Source organism: Microtus ochrogaster, chromosome 10 (genome assembly GCF_000317375.1).
Source record: "Microtus ochrogaster isolate Prairie Vole_2 chromosome 10, MicOch1.0, whole genome shotgun sequence".
NCBI classification, from domain to species: domain Eukaryota; kingdom Metazoa; phylum Chordata; class Mammalia; order Rodentia; family Cricetidae; genus Microtus; species Microtus ochrogaster.
The window spans coordinates 14,190,912-14,215,203 of record NC_022016.1 but is presented as its reverse complement, the minus strand read 5'-3'; the positions used below and the strand labels follow the sequence as shown (position 1 = coordinate 14,215,203).

The window sequence follows — 24,292 nt, the reverse complement described above, 5'->3', positions numbered from 1 at the left end:
ATAGAAAGTTGATGCATAGTCTATAAGGAAAAACGTGAAGATGTTTTTATTTTACTTTTTTATTGCATATATTTTCAATTTTTCATATGCTATATTTTTATCATGTTCATTGCCTCCCAAAGGCCACCCAGTTCACCGCCACCAAACTTCATGTTGTTCTTCTGTCTCAGAAAAAAGTAAAAAACAATGAGAAATGGAAAACGCTATGGGTGGTATTGTGTAATGAAGACAGACAGGGAGGGGGGTTACAGTGGGCCTCCTGATGAAGAAGGGAAGGAGAGCTCTGATAGTCTACCTGCTTCCTCGCCAAGTGTGACAGTGGCTGTGGGTCCCTGGGAAAGAGCAGTTCTTCAGGTTGGCTGGAGTCTTAAATGAATGGAGGTTAGCTATGAGGAAGCCCCAAGTGGATAGAGTGGACTGACATCGCAATATTTTTCAAAATCGGGAAAGTAAATTAATACGACTCCAACATTTTCTAAAGGAATTTTAAATGTAGTGAATATGAATAAATGATACTCTGACTTCAAATAATTAAAAGCATTTTTTCCACAAAAGACTAACTTCAAAGGTTACATATATCCTTTCTCTTATCAACTCAATAAATATTCTTTTCCTAATTTCTGGTTCTTTCTTTACTTGCGAATAATCTGTGGGCACCTTGTGTGGGGATTACCTAGCTCTTAAATTCTATTTATAAAAACAGTTCAAGCAGCTGGGGAGATGGCTCCATGGTTTAGAGAATGCTCTGCTCTTGCACAGGACCTGAGTTGTGTTCTCAGCACCCATGTGGATGCGCTCACAACTGTCTGCCTGTAACTCCAGACCCAGGGAATCTGAAGCCCCTAACTTCACAGGGTGCTCATATGCACGTCATTTAAAAAAAAAAAAAACAACAACAACAACAAAGTAAATCAAAGCAGAAAAATTTTATTAGACAATATACCTCATTTTTCTGGAAACCAAGGTTTATTTATTTATTTATTTTTGAGTTCCATCCAATTATTTGTTGAGCTGATCTCATTTGTCTTACAGTGTCCACAACATCAATCATTGATGCAGGCAGACAGCACAGTTCCTGCAACACTTCCAGGCTTTCGCATTTCAAGTTAATTATGTACAATAGTGACACAGTTTAATCCTTTTCTTGTTTATTTTTTAAATACAGAAAGCTCTTTTTTTTTTTATTTTTGAGCAGCAATAAAGACACATACCTTAATTTGTCCCAACTAGCAAGCAAGATGGGAATTTTAGCCTTAGAAACCTGAAGGAATTTCACAATTTCAGGCTTATTAAAGGCCATCTAATTACAGCTGCTTGGATGGCAACTTTCCCCTACCTGGGACTGAGCCATGAGCATAAAGATATGTTATTACCCAACTCCTGTTTCAACTGATAAGCCAGAGAAGAGAAAATAAATTTTTAACTGATGGTTGCTAGTGGTGTTTGTCTGCTTTGTTTACGTATTTACTAAGGAAGCCAATCAAATATTGAGTAAGAAAACCCTGGATATGAGTTTGTTTTCTGTCAGCAGTGTCATATTTGATTATAGGATGTTCATCACTTTTACAGTATATGGAGACAGAATTTGTTAATGAATTCACACTTCAGTATTCTGAATATATAGGGAGCTGTGTCTCCTGTGAATTTTTTTTGATGTTAGAATTGGGGCATGAGATATAGATTTCTGAGAAGTTACTAAAAAAATTTATTTTTCTATTAACTATTTTTAGTGTAGAATTTGAAAAGGAAATCAGGAATTGGAATTACTTTTCATCAATAGATAAAATGGAATAGGTTTATTTCATTTACTTATTGCATCAATTACAATACTCAATGGCATTTCGGAAATTGTGCATGTATTCTTTCATTTCATTTTTATAAAGTGTTGGCTTGATGACATTGTAACAATAATATTCCCTTAATATCAATGAAAATGGATGATCTTAGTGGGTTTTATTCATGTCTCCTACAGGCTACCACATGCTATGTTCTGATTATCTCATTACTAGATGAAGCTTTTGAATAATCGCATCCTTATGAATAAAGCCGTGTATGGAAGACTATACATTGCAATGACCTCAGAGTTGCCCCCAGGCAAAATGATCCCTAACAAATGAGTTTCTTCTAGTGCAGGAATTGATAGCCTCCCCAAGCTGTGTGGTTCTTGCTGTGAATGTACAGCCAGGTTGGCTCTCCAGCTCCTTTTCTGGGCCCATTTTCAAAGCTACCCTTCTCCAGCAGTCCAGAGGGCAGAAGGTCAGACAGAGGAGGGCACAACATGGCGAGGAGACCCTGACTCACAGGGACTTTTATATGTTACGCGTTTGTCAGCTCTGAGGTAATGGACTGCAGTGACCACACAGCAAAGAATGCATTTGAAAACCAATTCTGAATTTTGCAAAAGTGAGGAGGATAATTCAGGTCACAGCTACATCAAGAAATTCAGGGACACTGTGTCTTGGGAGGGAACTTCTTCATTATAGCAGCTCTGATGCAGCTAGGAGTAGTGTCATGGCTCAAGGCAAAGAAAATAACCCTGCGTCCTTCGAAATTAAATAAGTTTACTTGTTACTTAGTGTTTATTGATATATTTCTGGTCCAAGTGTTGTGAGCAAAGTAAACTTTCTGTGTATTCTATCATGCAGAAATTTCTGTTTAGGACTTAATCATCAATTCAGTGTTTGGGGATTTTGATTTTGTGTGTAGTGGAGGGGAGAAGGGGAATGATTTATATATATATAATAGATAGCCATTATGTGGCATTAGTTTCTCAGTTCTTCTGCCTTAAAAATGGAATGAACTTGTTTGCTGAAGTACTGTTTATTCTAACGACGTGCAGAATTTGAAGGGCCAAGTGTTCCATGTTTTGGTGTTACTCTATGAGGACGAACAGAGCAAGCTCTTCCAACCATGCTGCTCCACCTCCACCTCTGCCAGGAAGTGTTAGTCGGAAGGCACACTACCTCCCCTCCATGTCTGTTGCTGCTCTCTCTCACTTGCTCCATTAGAGAACTACTTCCTTCCCATGAGCAGACTTGCTAGCATCTTACTAGCAATGGTTTTCTTTACACTGTTTTGTTTTTAGCCTTAGTGGCTTCTACTCAAGCTTTGCAGTATCAGCCCCATGAAATAAGTCTGATTTCAACAGGGTAGAGGTAAAAGCAGTGGGAGCCAGCTTGCAAGAGCATTAGAATGTATCGCTACCAAATCCAAGGGACTAAATAATTCTTTTTATCTTAAAATAACTTTGAATAAATAGATGAATTCAAGAAAGTCAAGGCTATCATAGCGATATCATCATGAGATGTAGTACACAAGTGTGAACATTTCTCTAATGGTGACTTAATTCTGTATTGATAAAATAATTCATGTACTGTTTTTTTCATGCAGCTTCAATGCAGAAAGACTATTACTGACCATTCATAACTACAAATACTCTTTACACATGGATAAATCTTTTCAAGTCAAATTATCTTCTGATCAGAAAATTATAATCCACAGTAAATTAAATGGGTTTTGTTGTTATCTGGGCCTGTAGCCTAATTAGTCCTGCTCAAACTAGTATGGAAGAAAGATTTTATTTTAACCCTGCCTTGACAAAGTAGCTCAGGTGAAATATTCCTTGACATTGCAATATACTTTCAAAGTTCTAAGTCATTAATTGCATGGTTAAATATTCTTTCAAAACACATAGCTTCTTTCTTAGGAGTCTTTCTTGTTATGTTAATATTCAAACACATGCACAAACAATGTTATGAAGCACTGTCCTTTTAACCTTATTTTTAAGTGAAGAAAGAGGCTACTGTCCATGAGTTGGAACTCATCGACCTTGAAAAAGAAGGCAATGTGGTGAGGCACATGCCTTTAGTCCTAGCACTACAGTGGAGGCAGAGGCAGGCAGATTTCTGTGAGTTCTGGCCAGCTTCGTCTACATAGCGAGTTTCAGACTGGTCATTGCTACAGAGGGAGAGCTTATCTCCAAAAAGGGGGTGGTCGTGGTGCGGACTCAGAGTTCATGCTGAAGTGTGTTATTTCTACCTTGACCTGTAACTAGAAATTACCAACAAATAAAATAAGAACCTAAAAAATTGCCTCATTCTGCCTGAGCTAGTACTTGCTGTATGTAGCTAGTACTTGCTGTATGTAGCATGCTGCCCCAGAAGAACACAATAGTGCGGCTCTGTTAAACATTTACTTTTCTACTTTATTTCTTTTACTATTAAATTTTATGTACATGGATGTTTTGCCTATATGTTAGTCTTTGTAGCACAAGTGTGCCTGGTGCCCTCAGAGGGTACAGTGGAGAAGGTCTCAGATTCCCTAGAACAGTGACAGGTGGTTTTGAATTGCCATGCGGTACTGGTTATTGAACTGGTTATTGACAAATAGCCAGCTCCCAATTACTGAGCTACCTCGTAAGTCCTACATCCCTATTTTAAAGGCTTGAGTTTACAACTCTAGGTATAGTGGACTCAGAGCAACTGGGTTTTATCCTGAGCATGAGTAAGAAGCCAATGTGTCACTAGAAGGGATCCATTGATTGATGAGACTTGGTTTAACATGGGATTGGGCTAAGGGGACTCACTGTCCATCTGGGACCAAGGCTTAGGGTTTTCACACATCTGACCAGATGAAATAGTCATTTTGGTACAGGAACTGTTTACACAATTACTGCTAATCAGAGAGCATGAGTGGATCACTATAGAAGAGATTCTAAACTTCTATTTATTTTATTAAATGGAATAAAGCAATAGAAAGAAATACAAGTCACTGATCTAAGCTGGTATGAGCAGTGATATTAAAAAGAGCCAACTATTGTGTCGTGGCTATGTTCATCTTCAGTCCCTGTAGAGGAAAGTGGATCTCTGAGTTCAGGGCCAACCAGGGCTGCATAGTAAGATTCCCATCTGAAAAACAAAGTCGCTATATCAGGATCAATCTATCCTAAGAATTTTACCAGAGACTGGCACAAGGCAAAGCCCTCTGGATGCTCTTGCCATTTTAATAACTCTTTTCTATACCACAAGCAAATAGTAAGCAAAAATGCAATAACCTAAGCCAAACCCTAACATTAAACAATTGAAAGAGGTCTTCCTGACTCCAAGTAAATAAAGAATGATGCAATCTAATTTGTCATAATTCTCTTTTCTTTCATTCCTCCTGTTTGATTTAGATTTCTATCCCCAGAGTCCCCAGAGAAACTCAGTTTATTCGCACACACTTAGCTTCTCAGTACACCATGGTGAGTGTTACTAATGCACATGCAGACTATTTTCTGAATAAAAGCGTTAAAAATTAAATAACTAATATATATTCCTTCCGTTAAGTCACCTATCAATATGAACAAATTTCATAGATCTGGCCTCCCAAAAGACACATACTAATTAAGAGTTTCTGAGAAGTTACTTTATAGCACCCAAATTCAGAAATCCTTTAGACTGCATATTTTCCCAGGATTTCTTAGAAAACATTCGTGAATATATCATACTGAAAACTGATGTGAAACTGCCTGATGTTAAATGCAGTTTCTGTGCTGGAGTTAGTTAGTAGTTTTAGGATAGGGTATCACCTTGCCTGCACTCTCTCCACATCCCGTGTACAGCTCAGGAAAGGCTGTTGAATGTAAGACTTAGTAGACACCGATCTCCTGGGAAAGCAACGCTTGCACCTCCATACTGTAGGGCTGAGAGAACTTGTCTGACCCAGCACACTGCTAGTGTGGATAAAGAGAGGATCACAATAGACACAGATGTTCATTCTAGAACTCCCTCTCACTGACAGCATCAAAATGGAAGAAGATCCTTGGCATTCTTTTTTAGGGTGGGGCTGATAGCCTGATGATCAGCATTCTCCAATATCACATTATTTTATTTTCAGTTTTCTTACTTTCAAAATACTAAGACATAACTTGGTGTTGATCTCAACCACTTGATAATCTTAAGGTACAAATACCTTATTTCTATCTTTTGGAAGTTCAGTCATTATTCATTAATAATCCATCTCCCATAAACTTTATTATTCATAGTTTTAGGTAATTAATTCATTTCATAATGACTGTCTAAAATTATGGCCTTCCATGTGACTGTAATCAAAGGGTTGTATTTAGGCCAGCCTTTGTATCTACAGGAGTTTGGTATTGGGGGAAAGTCAGAATCTTTTATCAGTCATGAGCTGCCAGAACTCAAAACTGTTTCTTGGGTAGCTGAAATGGATGAATAATGTTCCGACCAACAGTGTGTTTCATTTTCTGCTCAAAAGACTTTCCACTTAATGGTGGTCATATCCTATATCCACGTGTTCATCTCAGGGTGAAGTGACTTCCATCTGAGTGTGATTATTGTTCTCGGGAGAATCAGTTATACAACGGGAATAAGAAAAGCAGTCAAAGTAATTGCAACTGGCAATCAAGGGAATATAACATTTTTAGCTTGGGAGCACATGTTCCAAGATAAAGAAAAAATATTTTTCTCTAACTCCAGGGCACATATTTCCCAGGGCCAGAAGGGACCATGCATGTGTTCTAGTGTTTCCTTCCACAGCATACTGATGTCCCTGTAAAGCATGGCTTTCTCTCCAGGGACAGGAAACTCATTATCCCTCTAGGAAACCTACTACCCTTTTGATTCTGATTATTTGAAAATGTATCATTGCAGCAGAGACACAACTCCTCTGTCTGTAGTTAACATCCTGCAGAATTGAAGCTGTGTCTCCGCACAGTAAATCAAGGGCCTGCGGATGCTCTCAGGTAGCTCTTATCCTCAACTCCCAATCTTTTTTCCTTTGCTCCTATAACATGTTTTCCATTTCTATAAAGACTCATATTGGTTTTCTTGTTCACTTCGGTAACTGGCCTTGGAGGAAACACAAACTGTCTCTTCTCTCTCTTAAAGGTATTACAATAATAGAAAATTAATCTTTAAGTCAGAAAATCACAGTAAAGAACATCTCTGCTCTTTAGTAAATATTGGAACTGGTCAAATTATGCATTCCTTTTAATCAGGAAGATTATCAAATATAAATAAGAAAGATATGGAATTATGGTCAAACCTGCAATAATCAAGTTCAGCAGAAACCCAGTTTGTTACCTATAATGGGTAGTAGTATATAGGAGTATCAAATGTGGCCCAAGTCCTGTCTACAAAACCAGGTATAGGTGGAGGCTACATATGAGAAGAAGGAGACAGAGTATATTCTAGGATATAGATAGAAGAAAACATTTTCTGTCAGCTGAAGCAGGCCATTGCCCAGAGCTAAACAGAGTGAGATGAAATTAGAAAAGTTTAGTTTTAATTTGAAATGTAAAAAAAAGTCAGCATTGGGCTTGCAGAAATCACAGTATTTGAGATTGTTTGTTAACCCTGTTGTTGTTGTTGTTGTTGTTTAGAAGAAACAAATGTGAAGATGATACAGTCATTCTGCAGGCAATTGTTGCAGTCCATAAAGTGGTTCATATGTTGCAACCTTGTGAGTCTAAAGTGAGATTTTATTAACTGGAAGTTCAGACACAGGCATAGTAGAAAGACAGACCGCCTTCACCAGTGTGGGCCACTTGGTGTACCTTTTCTTCATCTTCTTCTTCCTCCTTTTTTGTTTTTTTGTTTTTTGAGACAAGGTTTCCCTGTGTATCTCTGACTGACCTGCAACTCACTCTGTAGACCAGGCTGGCCCCGAACTCACAGAGAACCACCTGCCTCTGCCTCCCTGAGTGCCAGAATTAAAGGCGTGTGTTACCATCTCCCTGCTATTTTTCTTCTGCTTCTGAAAAGATGATCAAGACAGGAATTAGTTTATACTATTTCTTGAGACTGATTGAATGGATTTAGATGATGTATAAGTAGCTAAACCTACAATGTTTATTTGCTGTTGTGATATTCCACTTTATATTACATCTTTAGACTCAGGCATGCTTTAATTAACTTTTTATCTGGAAATGGGATAAAATGAGAAAAAGAGAATATTACCAAATTATTTGATAATCTTTGCAAACTATCTATTGCTAGCATAGGCGGTCATGCAGTGAATTCTACAGGCATCTGGGTGATTTTTTTTTTTTTTACATTATTTGGTGTTTTTGTCACATTAGAAGAACACAATATATGTTGCATAGTTTAACATGATGTCCTGGTACTACTTATTTTTAATCTGGCCTAAAAGCTAAACTGAAACATATTTGAACTCCTACGTTTGTAAATGGGATAGTAACATAACATCACTGTTAAACCCGAGCCATGCTGTTTCCTGCTGTGAGTTTTGTCAACTTGTTGACTAATAACTTCATGTTTTGCAGGTATCCCAGGAAGTGACTATGTGAATGCAAACTACATAGATGGGTATAGGAAACAAAATGCCTATATTGCAACACAGGGATCACTTCCTGAGACATTTGGGGACTTTTGGAGAATGATATGGGAGCAACGGAGCGCCACAGTTGTCATGATGACAAAGCTGGAAGAAAGGTCAAGGGTAAGGATGAGTGTCTACTTTTTCAAAATCCTCCATTCACGGTCTCTGTGCTGTGTGGTCCATTCTATTCAGCAGCTACTTTTCCCCCAAGGTAGCACTCTTGACAATCAGTCATTGAAAATGGATGTCAAAAACTCTGATAAAACTATTTTTCAAAAATCTTCTGCCCATGCTCCCCACCCAGCCCATTTCTACATGTCCTTCAGCAGGGTCTATCCAGGCCCAAGCCACCCCACAAGTGTCGTTCTCTGCCCCAACCTCTTCTGTCACTGTCAGACACAGAGCTCAGAAACCAAGTGCAAATGCCTAGATCTCGTTCACAAATACAAACAATATTTAAGATTGAAGCATCATCTCCACCGCCGCTCTGAAATCTACCACTCCTATAGAGGTGTGTACCAATTAGGATTACCTAGACGAAACTCATACACTGAATTTAGAAGAACTTCATCCAAGAATTCAAAGATGTTCAAACTCTTTGGAGGAAGGACGGGTATGGTGTCTCAAGTTCTTATCACAGCACCTAGGAGGCTGATGCAGAATGCAGAGTTTGATACATGTGCCAGCCAGGGATACCTAACTAGATCCTCCCCTAAAAAAAACAAACAGAAATATAAAGATTCTAAGTATTCTTTAAAAGGAAATTTTCACATGTTAGGATAGTCATCATTGGTACAGTGAAATGGACAGTGATATCTGAGGATATAATCACTTTGGTTAGAGAAAAATGAATATTAGCTATGAACAAAAACCCATGGAGATTTTCACCCATATGTACTTCCAGCATTTCACCTTTTTCTTTCTCATAGTCTGTGTACAAGTTCTAAAATTCCTTGAAAAGGTGACATACTTAAATTATTGCAATTGCCACAGTTGGGCTGGGCGGTGGTGGTGCACGCCTTTAATCCCAGCACTCGGGAGGCAGAGGCAGGCGGATCTCTGTGAGTTCGAGGCTAGCCTGGTCTACAAGAGCTAGTTCCAGGACAGGCTCCAAAGCCACAGAGAAACCCTGTCTCAAAAAATCAAAAAAAAAAAAATTGGCACAGTTTAACTCAGGGTAGGCAGAGAATGATGCAGTTTAAAACATAGCTGAGAAAATGTGTGGAGGGCATTTATGAATTTAGGCTTTTCCAAAATGACTAGATTTTAGTAGCAAGTCATTGCTCATTAAGGTCTATGAGAAGAGTTTCAGTCATCATATGGGTTCAATATTATAGTCCACAGAACATTAGTTAAATACTGTTGGTTTGGAAATCTAAAACATAGCATACAGGCAGTATGCCATATTCCCTAGGGAATGCACAGCTTCCAAATGTGGCTGATAAAAATCAAGTTTAACCTTGAGAATTTAACAAATAGGTCTCTGAATTCTGTTACTGAAACATGGGGAGCATCCATGTTGACTTTGAGACCTGAGGTGAAAGGTTTCTTTCTCTTCCATCAAGCATGCTTACAAGCCAAAACCCAGTTTCCCATCTAAGAGACAAATAAGATATGTCATGTGTTCTCCCAAGTTTACTGTATAAACGTGTTCCTTAGCCCAACTGTATCGATGTCAGGAGAGTTTAAGACTGCACAGGTAATTTATCTTGTAAAAGCTTATATATAGGAAAACACTGGAAATCTACAAGGCTATCTTAATCTTGAGAAGTAAAGTGATGTAGTATGGTGCTGTTTTAGCAAAACTAAAGCTGAGATCTTTGAAAATACCTAATTCCATATAAACTGACATAGAAATGTCTATGGCTTTAAAAACAGTATTTGTTTTATACTTTACATACAAAACCCAGTAAGCATATAAATGTACTCAAACCCCTGAGTATCCCCAATCCAAATGATCCTTAGATATATATGAGTTAATAATTATAACAATATCTAACCCAGTAAGGGTAATAATATTTCACTAAAACCCATCTTTTTAAATGATTGCTTCTATGAACTTTGCTTTTCCTGTAAATAAATCCAGAACCATAAAGTCACCGAAAGTCATTCTGAAAGTGAGGTCAGAGAGAGGAATTGAAGGCCAACCTTCTAGCACAACAATGCATGTCCTTCCTCATCAGGCCATCCACTATGACACGCCTGTGAAGCTGAAAGAGCTGAACTATTCTAGTACTGCAGGCATGTAAATCACCCAGACCAGGTTTGCTCTGCCTAGAGATACCAGCTGGTAACAAGCAGTCATTTGCAAGAGCTGTTTGCAGTAAAACACACATTTTATCTTGACACTGCAGGCCTTCATTAAACTATGCACAGAAACTTGTTTTGAAATAACCAAATGAAATTCTGCCCCTTTTCTTCCTAATTGCTTCTAATAATAAAGTTAGTTCTAACTGGGCCCTCTGCGGCTACGACATCTGATGGTAATGAGCGGTTCCTGGCGGAAGGCATTGTGACTTAAATACCTGCAGTTTATCTTTGTGTTGCAGGCCACCTCTCCTCCCCCTCAGACAGGGGAACTTATTTGGAAGTTACTAAATGAACCTTTGTTTGCTCCCTCCATTAATTACTCTTTGGTCTTGCAAGTTTGGCCGTCTGCTTTATTAAATGGCCTAAGGAGGTCAATTAAATTGCTGTCCTGTGAGTTTTATTCTGTGGTGCTTCAGCATGTACCCAAGCTTGTGATGGCTTGCCTTAGCCAGTAGGCAGCTGGGCAGTCTCAGTCATCATCCATTTGACAAGACAGCAATTATTGTCCCGACCCCACAACATCCAGAGCCCTTTGTTTGTCCTTCCAGCACATTTTGGAAGAAGGACCAAGTCACCAAGCAGATTTAGCAGAGCACTGGTGGCTCAGATGATCTCATCTGTTTGTCCATCCTTCTCTTCCTGTCTTCCTGCTTCACCTTTCCCTGCCCACTTGTTCTTTCTTCTACCACAGCAAGAAGAAAAGGGAATGGATTTCTGGTCTTTCAGACAAGAGTGTGCATTGAATTTCACTCTAACAACAATGCTATGAATAGTGGTTAATAGTTACAGGGATGTAGAGCTCCATATTTTAGGAATCTTGAACGTTCCATGCTTGATATAAGACCTCAAAAGAAGGTTTTATTCCCAACAGCCAACCTCACACCAAATATTGAGCTAACTTTTCAGTGATATTCATTGCAATTCATTCGAAAAAGTACACACACGTGTATATATGTGGGGTGGGGTTTGTACACATGGGTCCATGTTAATGTCAGTTGTGGTGCAACAGGATACATAGTTCAGAACTGTCACCAACAATTTGAGTTCACTTGTGCTTTAGGGACCTCCACTCCTGAAACACCATAGAAAACAATTTCAGGATGAGCCAGTGTGAAGAACACTTGTAATTTATTAAAAGAAAAATTTAACAGATTTAAAAAAAGAAGTTTATAGGAAGGTGATTTGGGGTAGTTAAGACATATTCAAACATGGGTAGGAGCTTTTCAAGGCAGTAGCACTTGAATAGCCATACGTGCCATTAGGGTGGCTTTAAGGTTGTATCTCAAATGGTTGATTAAATCTTTTCCCTGCTTTCTAGTAACTGAGATTATAGGGTGGTTCCAATAGTGTCTCAGATGGGATTGTTATCTGGTAAGATAAAACCATGGGCCTAAAGAACTGTGCAGGAGATTAAGATATATGTTTGATATAAATTCTGGTTTCTGGTAAGATTCCTAGAAAATTATAGTTCTCCAGCTGTGAAGAATGGTTGCATAGGCTTAGTAAGTCCTAAGGCAGGCTCACTGCTATTTAACATTCTAATCTGAAATATATGTATCTAAAAAGAAATATTTTATCTATATTGGCAACCTTAATATTATTGTGGGATTCTTGTTGTCAGCAAGTGACAGACCTCAGCCTAATTCAAGAGTAAGGGAATGTTCTCTTTTCCTATGTCTCCATTATTCCCCCCGCATGCTTCTATTCTGACTCATTAATACTTTGTGAATGAGGGTATTTATTGTCTATAGCTTTGGTGTCAGGAATTAAAAAGAAAGGGAAGACAACATGCCATTATACATGGCGATACCACTGTCAGAGGAGAAAGTGTCATCAGGAACATGGGTGTTTAAAGTAGGTATACTTTGTAGTCAAATGTCTTGGCCTACATCTCAACTCTAGTCTTTCCTAATAGGTACATGGAAGCTAGCATATTACTTGGCCCCTCAAAGCCTTTTTCTTTTGGATTACATGCAAACGATCCAATAATGCAGCTCTTGTCTTTACCACTGGAAACAGTTTCAGGATGAAGTACAGCTGAAAGCCTCAGCTATAGTTTAGAGTGTTGCTTCCTTTACTATTTCTGCTTCAAAGCTAGCTTCTAAGTAACATTTTTGTTTCCAAATTAAGTTAATTTGTTTCTCTGTGATTAACAGCAAAGCCTGAACAACCTCAGAGAACTATCACACTTGTTAATTTCCACCTAGCTGGTGGCTCTTCTCCGAGTTGTCCTCACCTAGAGATGGTGCGAAGACTGCCACTGCCTTTTGTACTGACTTTCCTCTCTAGACATGTTCTCCAAAACTCATATCTTAACAGAGTGGATTTGTTAATTTTTCTGAAAATATATTTTGCAAAGGACATTCTCTTCTGCCTGTTGCTTTCATTGCAAGATGATACAGGATGAAAACCATGAGTCATACAGGCATGGGTTACATGTAGTGATAGCTGTCACTGAGGATAATATGGATCACATTTCTGTTTATTTCAGTTTGCATTCCCTCTGAACCATGTTTTCTTACAGGAACTGATCTCTCTCGACTTTCTGTTTTGTCTCTGTCTGATTCACCTTCTGGATGCCTATGGTTTACCAATACTACTGTGACCTTCAGAGTCAGGACCTGCCCCTGAGAGAAAAGCTATGATCAATTGTTTAAGCTACAAGTCTCATTGGCCTGTTGCTAAGAAATTGACAGTTCTTAGCATTTGAACAGCCAAAGCAGTCCTTGCAGAAGAGCAATGCTGTCTGGAATCCAGGTTGTTCAAGTGGAAAATTCAAGTTCTTTGATTTTTCCACGTGTATTGACTCTCTTCATTCTCAGTCAATATTTGCGTCCTTTGTGCATATAGTTATCTTGCTTCATTTCCTACAGAAACGTAGTGAAGACTGTTTATTTTAGCTTACAATTCCAGGCTGTGGTTCATCATTACCTGAAAGTCAAGTTTGAAGCACCTATCACATTGTACCGAGAGTGAAGAGTTGAAAGCAATCCACACATTCTCTTCTGTCACTTTTCTCTTCTTCCACAATTCAGGACCTCCTGCCTCTCCTAGGGGATGATGTTGGGTCTTCCTACCACAATAGTATAGTTAAGATACTCTCCTATAAACATACCCGAAGGCCAACCTGATCTAGGAAATCTCTCACTGACAACTTATTCCTAGTTGATTCTATGTTGTGTCAAATTAACAACTAAAACTAACCACCAGCCAACACAGAAAATAAAGGTGTAAACTGAGTGGTTTTGATGCGTTTCACTAGGGTAACTCAAGAAACTAACAAACAAAAAGACTACAGTCTAAGGTTTTTAAAAATAAAATATGATAGCTGCCTGAAATCCACAGCTCATTTTAAAACCACTGGAGAATGTGCTGTGATAAAAGGTACTGTGAGTTTTATTTCAGTTTCCATTGGAACTGCCAAGTCCTCCCAAGTTCTGCATAGTTCATTGATTCTGTAGCAAGCCATTTTCCTGCCCTAGAATGTGGTTTCTAATTGTTTCCATGTTTCATATTATGCCAATAAGCACATGGATTGGTCTGGGCAACCACATGGAGGAAAGAAAATCTTTGGAAAAAGTGAAGCAATGTTACAGTAAAACGTATGCAGCTGGCAATTTCACTCCAAGGGTGTTATTTGTGGGTGACTGAGTGCACAATTGGCAGCCTCCCCTGAAGAATTAGTCTCCGAGGTAGGATTGGCCAAGGTGATTTCTGGCTCGGGAAATGCCCTTATTCACTGGATGATTGTCTACTTTTTAACTTTTTCCTTCATCTGTGTTCTTTTGGTGGCTTCTACTTTATCTCCCATCTAGTGGTTGATAAGACAGGGAAGCCTGTTTAGAAAACACTTTTGCAGCCTTCTCAGTGTTCGAAGTTGAAATATCTGGGAAGAGAATTAAAGGACATCTATCATTTACTGGATCTCAGCAGCCAGCCTTGGTTAATTGCTGACAGATGAAACTATTGCTATTGATACTGTCTTTCAAACCTTATAGTATGAATTGACCAAGTTACAGAGAGCTCTTGTGGTGAGAGTTAAGGCTATAAATGTTTGCAATAGGAAGAGCAATTTTGCCACCTCACATATTAGACATGATTTGAATCTTCAATCGGTTTTTAAAATAATTCTAGGAGTCAGAAATTCTATTCTATCTCAAAATATCCATATTGTATTTTCCATTATAATTTATAGAGTTATAGAATCAATTGATAACACCCATTACTAATTCAGATAAAATGTTTTCTGTAACATGACCTTCATTGTTGCTTAGGTCAGAAGATATGAAAATCCCTTATCACTAAATCTTTGTGTGTGTGTGTGTGTGTGTGTGTGTGTGTGTGTGTGTGTGAATGGATAGAGATCAGATGCTGTCAAATAATGGGAGACCAGGCTGCTCTTCATTCATCAATGAGTTAATATTTCGGAACTTAACATATCAAAACTTCATATTTAGGCAATGGACTAGTTCTTACCTAGTGATCACTCACTCCTCTAGTCCTTCAATGTCCCTTTTGTAAACATCTCCAAGAAGCAGGGTGAGATAGAGACATGTTCCTATTTTGCCTTGTGTCTTTAAAAACAACTGTGAGCAAGAAGCAGAAAAAGAAAAAAGAAAAGAAAAGAAAAAAGAAACTAGACTCTGGTCAAAATTTTTCTTCTTGTTTTTTAAAAATAAACCTTGAGCTTATTTTCCGAGCCTGATGTCCTTCAGGGTTAAAATGTGACAGGATCGCACTGGAGATTATAAATGGCAGGGTTGTTGTTTTCGTTGTTGTTATCGGTTTGGAAAGCCTGGCCATGGCCAGTGGCAGACTAATGCTTGGCTTCTCTGGTTGTCAAGGTTCAGCGAGTTTAATGGAGAGCAAATGCTTTCCAAATGCCAGCTCTGTGTCTTCTTCCAGATAGAACTGGAAGCGCCAAAGGCCTTGAACATTTAATTTCTCAAACTGTAGCCCAAACTCTGCCTATCTAAGGCAACAGAAACTGCTTTTTTCCTTAAGCAACTTTGGGAGCAGCAGCACAAACATTGCCTCTGGAGTCTACGTGATGTATGGGATTGTTTTGAACGTTCTGGATAGTTAGTGTAAATGGGACACTGGCAACAAAAGGTGTGATGCTCATCTTGGCAACCAAACGGATGTCTGGGGCATTATCTAGCAAGTTCCACACTCTTGCTTTTCTCATGTCAGTGTCAGATAAAAGAGAAAGAATCCAGCCATTTTCTGGATACTGATTAGCTCACCAAATTTCATCCTTCATTTTCCTTGCCATCTTCACTGCTAAAATGCCAGCCTACAGACTCAGGCCCAGTGTCAGCTAAAGCCATTTAGAAACATGACAATACATGTCAAAATCTCCAGTGGAGAAGGTAATTCACAGTGACTGTGTAAAGCTTACTGTCACCCTAGTCATGTCATGTCTAGTATTCCTACACTAGGCTAAATTAGTTTTTATGCATGGTAAAGTAATCTCCTTCACAACCCATATTTAAGGGACAGATATTTATGATTTTTCTGTTTTCTGTCAATATAATTCCTGCATGGATGATGTTCAGTTAGCATGCAGTTTATATATGGCTTCGTAGTGCTGTCTCTGTTGACTGGTCTACAGAAAGTGTTCTTGTATAGAAGTACTTCATCAGCTAATGGAACAGCTTGATAATTGTGATACTTGACTGTAGCTGGTTCAAAGATTATGGGTAAACCAGAGACAGAATTGCTCCTTGGGTGTGACTAGTGATGAAATAAGTATTTTAAGGGCCCAATAACTCATTGGGAAATACTAATATCTAGGTATTAATATCACATAGTTATCTTTTGGTTTTAACAAAGTACCTAAGCTGTGGTGACTACCTTTTTAAGTCACAAAGTTCAGAGCAAGCCTTCTGTATCAATAGCTAGCAGATATGTCAAGCAGTAAAAGAATAACTTTTAAAACCTAACAAGTGATTCAGAAAATTTTAGAGTGTTTCATGAACTGGTAAACTGTTTTGTCGCATATAATTTGGATGATTAAGGGAATCATTTTCAGCATTATGATTGTAAAGTGGAGAAGCACTCGTGTCTGCTGATTGGATATTATCCACTTCATGTTCGTGATGGCCTCTTAACCATCGCTAAAGTGTGGCCAGTAAAGATCAAGTGAAAAGGGGAAGCATACAAACTTTGCAGCTTGGGAAACTATATGGTCAAATATAATAGTTGAATACAAAGCATAACACTGGCTGTAAAATAACAGAGTCATTGAACAAAATATTAACCAATCTGGTATTAACATGGTACTAGGAGAGATATTATAACTTATAAAAATTAACTGCTCAGTATGTAATTTTTGTATCCACTAAAAATACACCCTGATATTTGTCTGAAACCTTTTTTAAAATTTCAGGTCCTATTATTGACTGACTATTTAAAGGGAAGAACGAATGTGACTTTGATTTATTTTATATGATGCTTCTCTAATTGCTTTCTACCCCTAAGAGAAAATCCTAACTCTAATAGCCACTATGGCCGCAATTGCTCAATATGGATTGATAGTTACTTTTCTCAAGTTATGGTATCTTAAGCATTGCTAACTGATTACTTCAGGTCCTTCTTTGGCTCCTGTACCTTTTGCCTTAGATTCGCTTCTCAAAGTATCCAGCAACAAGTACATTTCAGAGAAGGAATGCTAGAAATCTGGAGAGAAACCGTTTGGCTACAAGTAAACGGCAGTTGGTGTGCCAAACTTAGTAAGTCTTTAGTAGATTTCAAGAGCAGATTGTGTTTTCAGAAAGTGATGGACAATTTAAAAATAAGCCAATCTAAGCCGCAACATATCTGTTTATAAAGTTTATTGGGTACTACAGTGTGCCACTTCTAAGACAAGGTCAATAGAAGTGACCGTGAACTAGATTGAGAGGCTATCTACAAAGCAGGGTGCTAAAACCCATTGACTGTACCAAGGCCTACCACATATGCCTAACAACAGGTTTTGTTTTGAATGCGTTTAAATGATATGTATTGTGAAATTTGAGGATGGTTTTATTAGAGTGTAAGAGGAAAACCTCAGAGCAGCCAAGCTGTAGTTCTTAGCTGCTGCTTGGTGGAGGGGGATAGAGAAGAAAGCAGAAGACAATGAATTTTGAGCACCAGAGAAGGCTGTGAGCAGCTCCTTGAGTTGAGAGCAGCAGGAATATTTAGAGAAAAAAGTGAGAATGTCTAGAGTCAGGGAAAACATGCTTAGGATTTGGGTTGATATTCAAAGAAGAAGTAGAAAGGAGGAAAAAAAGAAAAGTTACATTTTTTGAGGTAGAGCTAATAAATGTAAGGGGGCTCCATGGTCATCTATCAAGGGAAAGGCATCTCGTGTGTACTTACCTCATTAAGGGGAAAATTATTCCACCCATCTCCTCGGTGTGTCTTCAGGTATATGATCTTTTCTCTGGATTTTGTTGTACCTTGGTTATGAGTTGGCCAATTTGATTAACTATTAAGTTGATGGAAAAGTAGTATGATATTGTAATGTTACAATCAGTGGGACAGTTCAGAATGACATGTTTCTACCTGGCACCAGAGATAGAACACAGAACTCATTCTTGGGCCTGAGGAAGTAGCTTACTTCTAATGGACCTCCATGAAACCCTTTCCCTTGCAGATTACATTTTGAATCTTATTTCCTTTATTGAAATATTTTTTTCATTAGTTCTTTGAGGTTTGTATATGTTTTGAACATCTTTACCTACTCTTCCTCTAGTTCCTCCCAGATGCAGCCTTTCCCTACTTATTTTGTGTCTTTTTTTCTCAACCCACCAAGTCCAGTTTGATGCTGTATTTCAGGATGTGTGGTTGACCTAACATGATTTATACTTTTAGAGAAAATAGACACTCCCTCTCCCATCAGCTATCTACTGCCAGTAGCTCCTTGGCTAGCAGTGGGACTTCATGCCTACCTCCCTAAGATGTGGTTTGGCTTGAGTCTTCACTGGTCCTGTGTATGCAGTATAACCACTATGGGTTAGTATGTGCGCCTGCCCTACTATCACCAGAAGACACCATTTCCTCATATTCATCTGCTTCTTGCCATTAGGATCTTCTCACCCACCTCTTTCAAGACACTACTTGAAATCTGTGTATAGACGGAGAGGGGGTGTAGATTTTCCAGTTTAGGGCTGAGTATTTTAGTCTCGCTTATTCTCTACACCCTGATCAATAACGAGTCTCTATATTAATCATCATCTACTGCACATGGGTACCTCTATAGTAGGATTTGAAGTCTTTTGGAAATATGCCAAGAGTGGTACACTGTATCACACTGATTCTGTAGTGCCCCAATAGTTTAAATCCCACTGGTAGTGAATAAATATTTCCCTTTCCGTATATGGAGGCCAGAAGTTGTACTCCAGTTTTTTGATTGTTTGTTTGTTTTTAATCATAAGCATTCTGATTGAGGTAAAAAGGAGCCTCAAGGTAGTTAATTTGAATTTCTCTAGTTGCTAAGGATGTTGAACATTACAAAAACTATTACTCCTTCATTTGCATTTCATCTTTTGAGAACTGTCTGTTTAGATTCTTGCCATATTTTTTAATTTGGTTTTAATTTTTGAGTTCTTTGTATATCCTAAATACGAATCCTCTGTCAGATATGTAATTGGTACAGATTTTCTCTATTTTATGGGATCTAATTTGTTAATCTTTGATCTTAATGCCTTTCAGTGTCCTTTCCAGAAATCACACCCTGTGCCAATGAGTTCTAGTGTATTTTCTACTCTCTATTTTATCAGGGTATTGAGTCTTATGTTGAAGAGCTGAGAGATAAGGATGAGATTTCTTTCTTCTACCTGCAACTATCCAGTTGGACCAGCATCCTTAGTTAAAATGTTAAGCAGGAATGGAGAGAGTTTACATTCTTGTCTTGTTTCTGATTTTAGTGGAAATATTTTAATTTTTCTCCATTTAGGATTCTGATGACTATGGGCTTCCTGTATATTGTCTTCATTCTATTGAGATGTGTCCCCTCTATAACTGTTTTCTCCAGGACTTTTATCTCAGTTGGACATTTTCTTTTGGGGTAGTTAATTTAGTTAGGGTTACTACTGCTGAAATGAAACCATAACCAAGAACAATTTGGGGAGGTAGGGTTCATTTTGCTTGCACTTCCACATCACTGTGCATCACTGAGGTTAGTTGGGACAGGAACATAGAGGCAGGAACTCAATAAGAGGCCATGGAATAATGATGCTTCCTGACATGGTCTTTCTGGCTCACTCAGCCTGATTTCTTTTGACACTCAGAACCACCAGCCAGGGAGGGAACCACCCTCAATGAGCTGGGCCTTTCCATGTCAATTATTAATTAAGATAATATCCTCCAAGATTTCTATAGCCCAATCTTTTAGAGATATTTTCTCATTTGAGATGATCCTTAGATATCTCTAGCTTATGTCAAATTGGCATAAGATCAGCCAAGGCAGAGGTGAATTTTTGCCTGGGTTTACTGTCAGGATAACACTGCTGTTGTAAAAGGAATTTGGAAAGGTTCCTTTTTAAATTCTTTTTGTAAATAGTTTGAGGAATGTTGATATTACTTCTTTGAAGGTTTGGAAGCATTCTGCAGTGAATTCATGGATCCTCTGCACTCAATGTGTCTGGCACTGAAATTGTTTTGTTTATTTGTTTATTTTATTGCTTATTTAGAGAGTTTTGAACCAGTCCTCTGTCACTGGATGTATGGATCTTTTTATTTATGTCATCTTGATTTAATTTTTGTAGATTCTTTATAATCTACAGATTCATTAGTTTGGGGGAAAATCTAAACATATAAATCTCTAAAGTTAAAAAAATGGCATCATGAATCAAATGAACCTAGAAGATATCTACAGAATAATCCACCCAAACCAGAAAGTATATACAGTCTTCTAGCAGCTCATAAACTCGCTTCAAAATAGACTACATAGCCGGGCGGTGGTGGCGCACACCTTTAATCCCAGCACTCGGGAGGCAGAGGCAGGCGGATCTCTGTGAGTTCGAGACCAGCCTAGTCTACAGAGCTAGTTCCAGGACAGGCTGCAAAGCCACAGAGAAACCCTGTCTCGAAAAACCAAAGGAAAAAAAAAAAAGACTGCATATAAGACACAAAGCAATTCTCAATAAAAAAAAATAAAGTGTTCAGATTATATTCTTCATTCTCTCTGATCACAGAGAAATAAAGCTGGGTATCAACAGTTATACAAGCCACTGAAAATACATAAATATATGGAAACTAAAGAATAAACTACTGAACAGTTGGTGAAGGAAGAAATCAGAGAGGAAATTTGAAAATTCCTAGAATTAGATGAAAATGAAAACACGATGCACTAAAATCTATGGAGCACAGAGAAGGCAGTCCTTAGAAGAAAACAGTATTGCCAATGTTAAAAAATGAAATATCTCAAATTAATAGCTTAGTAATTAACCAAGTTGTGTATTCTTCCCCAGTGAAGACTGTTTCTGCCACGGTCAGCATCCCTTAGTTGCCTGCAGCGTTTATGTAAGGTTGAGGCCTCATGGGTTTTCCCTGGTCCACTTTGTCATTTCTACTGCTGTTATCCTTGTTCAGTTCTTATTTAGGTAGCTGTATTCGTGAGACTTTATGGATGTAACTTCTGATTTTGATAGGAGACAGAGTCTCAAAGAAAACATCCTGTTCCTCTTATGATCTTTCCACCCCTTCATCTGCAATAATCCGTGAGCCTTAGGCTTAGGAATTTTGTTACAGGGTTCCTAACTCTGCATTTGGATTGGTTGTGGTTTTCTGTAATGGTCTCCATCTGTTGCAAAGAGGGGTCTCTTATATAGGGGGTGAGAATTACCCTTATTGGATGGTCAGCCCTGAAAAAAATGCATAGAAGTAACATTACACTGACCAAGCCAGTGTATTTATATGCTTAGGAAGAAAATACATATGCATGCATACATATGTATGTAACAGTGATATTTGAGAAAAGAGACCATGAATTCAAAAGAGAACAAGAAGGGATATATGGGAGGGTTTGAAGAAAGAATAGAAAGGGGAAAATGATGACATTAAAGTATCAAAAAATAAAAGAAATCTTTCAAAAATAACTTACTAGCCGGGCGATGGTGGCGCACGCCTTTAATCCCAGCACTCGGGAGGCAGAGACAGGTGGATCTCTGTGAGTTCGAGACCAGCCTGGTCTACAAGAGCTAGCTCCAGGACAGGCTCCAAAGCCACAGAGAAACCCTGTCTCGAAAAAAAAAAATAACTGATATACCCCAAATCCTTAAAATAAGCAAGAAATAGTAAATCTCTCTGAAACATCTATTTTCTCATAATCTCAAACAGCATACACTGATATTAGAATTGAAAATATTCATGTAGTATAGGGCAAGAATAAAAACCGTACAGTATTTATCTCTAAATTTCAGCTCTTCATCCTGTGCAACCATATCCTGTGCCAGGTAGACTGAGAATGAGTGAGAAGGGAAGGCTTTCCTGTGTGAGAGAGAGGACCAGGAATGGAGTGTTTTTCTGCCATTGCTCTGTTGAGCTTGGGGGAAGCCTCTTCCCGAACACTGATACCATGGTTGTTCACTGCACACTATGGGCATACAAAGTTATTTTATCTGCTGCAGCAAGATATCAACTTGATGTCTTTTTCATGATTTCAAACAACAAAAAAAAGGTCTTTGGCTTGATATTTGTGGGTCTTTTTCCCCACATGAATTATTGTTCCTTAAATCATGTGCCTCCCTTCATCTACTATTTTGGTAAATTTGTCAGATATGGTGTGGGTTTAACAAATGGTCAGATGATATATGGAGGTGTTCAACCTATGCTCATGAGTATTTTTCTTTGAATAACTAACTTTCTTTTGTGCTTTTTCTTTGAATTGCAGTCTATGATAGAAATAAAAACACTAGATTAATCTGTGAATGTAGAAAACATATAAAGAATTTTAATACTATTACAACTCATTTTTTTTATCAGAGTTTGAATCCTTTTTGTTTTGTTTGCTTAGTTCATGAGGTGATTTTGTGTGGTCTCATAGGTGAGAGAAAGGTAGTAGAATCAACCTTGTGAACTTAATTTCTGCATCCTAAATAGATATACACAGTAGACTAAATAGATAGACACAGTAGAGTGTCTTCTTCCTTTTTCTTGTCAATGAAATCGTCTAGTGGCGAAAACCGTCTCTTTTAGAAGGACTGGTATCTATGCAGAAGCAGCCTTAGTGCCAGAGGACAGACTCAACGCAAACCAAACTGCAGTGACTTTCACGGAATGTTGTTAGTATTTTATTAAGCTGAAAAGCAAATAATTATCTAATAATTCTGTTTACTAGACCAAAAACTCCTAGAATCTAACTATAACCTCTTTGTAGCTCAAAAACCATACTTTATAATCATTTCTTTTCAAATAAAGGACACCATATTCCTCCTTCACCTAGAGAGATGTATTTCATTTGATCACATAGATTTCATTTGATCACCTAGAGAGATGTATTTCATTTGATCACAGTGAAACAACACTCCCACTTTTCTCTTCTCTGTGGCAGAATGGGTAAATATTTTCCAACCTACGACCTCACTAGAAGATATAATGCCTTTGTCATTTTTGTTGTGCTTTTTGCTGCACAGTGGGCACATAGAGTAAATCTGAGGCTTACTGCAGTGTTGGAATAATTCTTTGCTACATCTAACTCATTGGGTTGAGTGGTTCTTACATGGCTTGTTCTACTCCACATTGAAATCGTAGGCCATTTATCTAAAATGAATTGTACGGTTTAAACAACTTTGACTTAATGACCCTCCAAAACCATGCTTAAATACCAGATATTACTGTCCCCATAGATGCTACATATTTCATTTGTCGTGCATAAAAATACCATTGTTCTTCTATTTTAAGAAACACTTATTGTCTTGTAGATTACACTTTGATATATTTTTCTAGTTATTTCTAGTTTCCTTTAAACAAGCATATTTGTAAATTATAAGAGTCCACTGAGGAATAGGATGTGCCTTTAAAATCTTGATAGATGTACGCTATCTAGCCATGTAGTTTAAATGTCTAAGTATAATCTTTCTGATGCGAATCATAGTGTCTACCCAATAACAAATGTGTTTTCCCCAAGTACTCTAAAATTTCATTTATCTCTCTCCTTATTTTATTCAGCAACAATCTGCAACTTATTTTTCTTCCAGAAAATTGAATCTGTTACTGCTTAATATTCCTCCCCGTCTTTAAAATGTGGTTTATATTGGCAGCAGAGCAGCAATTTACATATTTGGGGATAACAAGAATGCATGCCAGAAAAAGATCAACATAAAATGAAATGCAGAAAAGCTGTTTTCCTTCAACAACAACTCAAAGGGAAGCTAAGAGAAGAGTTGATGAGCATCTGGCCTGAATGTGTCACTTCTTTCTTTAGGTGAAGTGTGACCAGTATTGGCCCAGCAGAGGCACTGAGACTCACGGGTTGGTCCAAGTGACGCTGCTGGATACTGTGGAGTTGGCCACATACTGTGTCAGGACCTTTGCACTTTATAAGGTTTGCTCTTTGTCTTCTTTTCTCCTTCGGTGTTCCTCCCATTATTTAAAGAAACCAAAATCCCTGAAGTCTTACCTAAATCTTGGTCCCACTCTCAACAGAGAAGAA

The 24,292-nt window shown here is 38.1% G+C and overlaps 1 protein-coding gene across 17 annotated transcripts in view; it reads left to right on the top strand.

Moving 5' to 3' along the window:
- Window positions 1-24,292, top strand: part of Ptprd (protein tyrosine phosphatase, receptor type D) — a 192,124-nt gene that overhangs the window by 123,711 nt on the left and 44,121 nt on the right. For all 17 annotated transcript variants that reach the window (XM_005352666.2, XM_026781867.1, XM_026781863.1 and 14 more), the window contains 2 exons: window positions 8,288-8,463; window positions 24,065-24,184. In XM_005352666.2, the coding sequence (XP_005352723.1) occupies window positions 8,288-8,463; window positions 24,065-24,184 (296 nt within the window). The remainder of the gene's footprint in view (window positions 1-8,287; window positions 8,464-24,064; window positions 24,185-24,292) is intronic.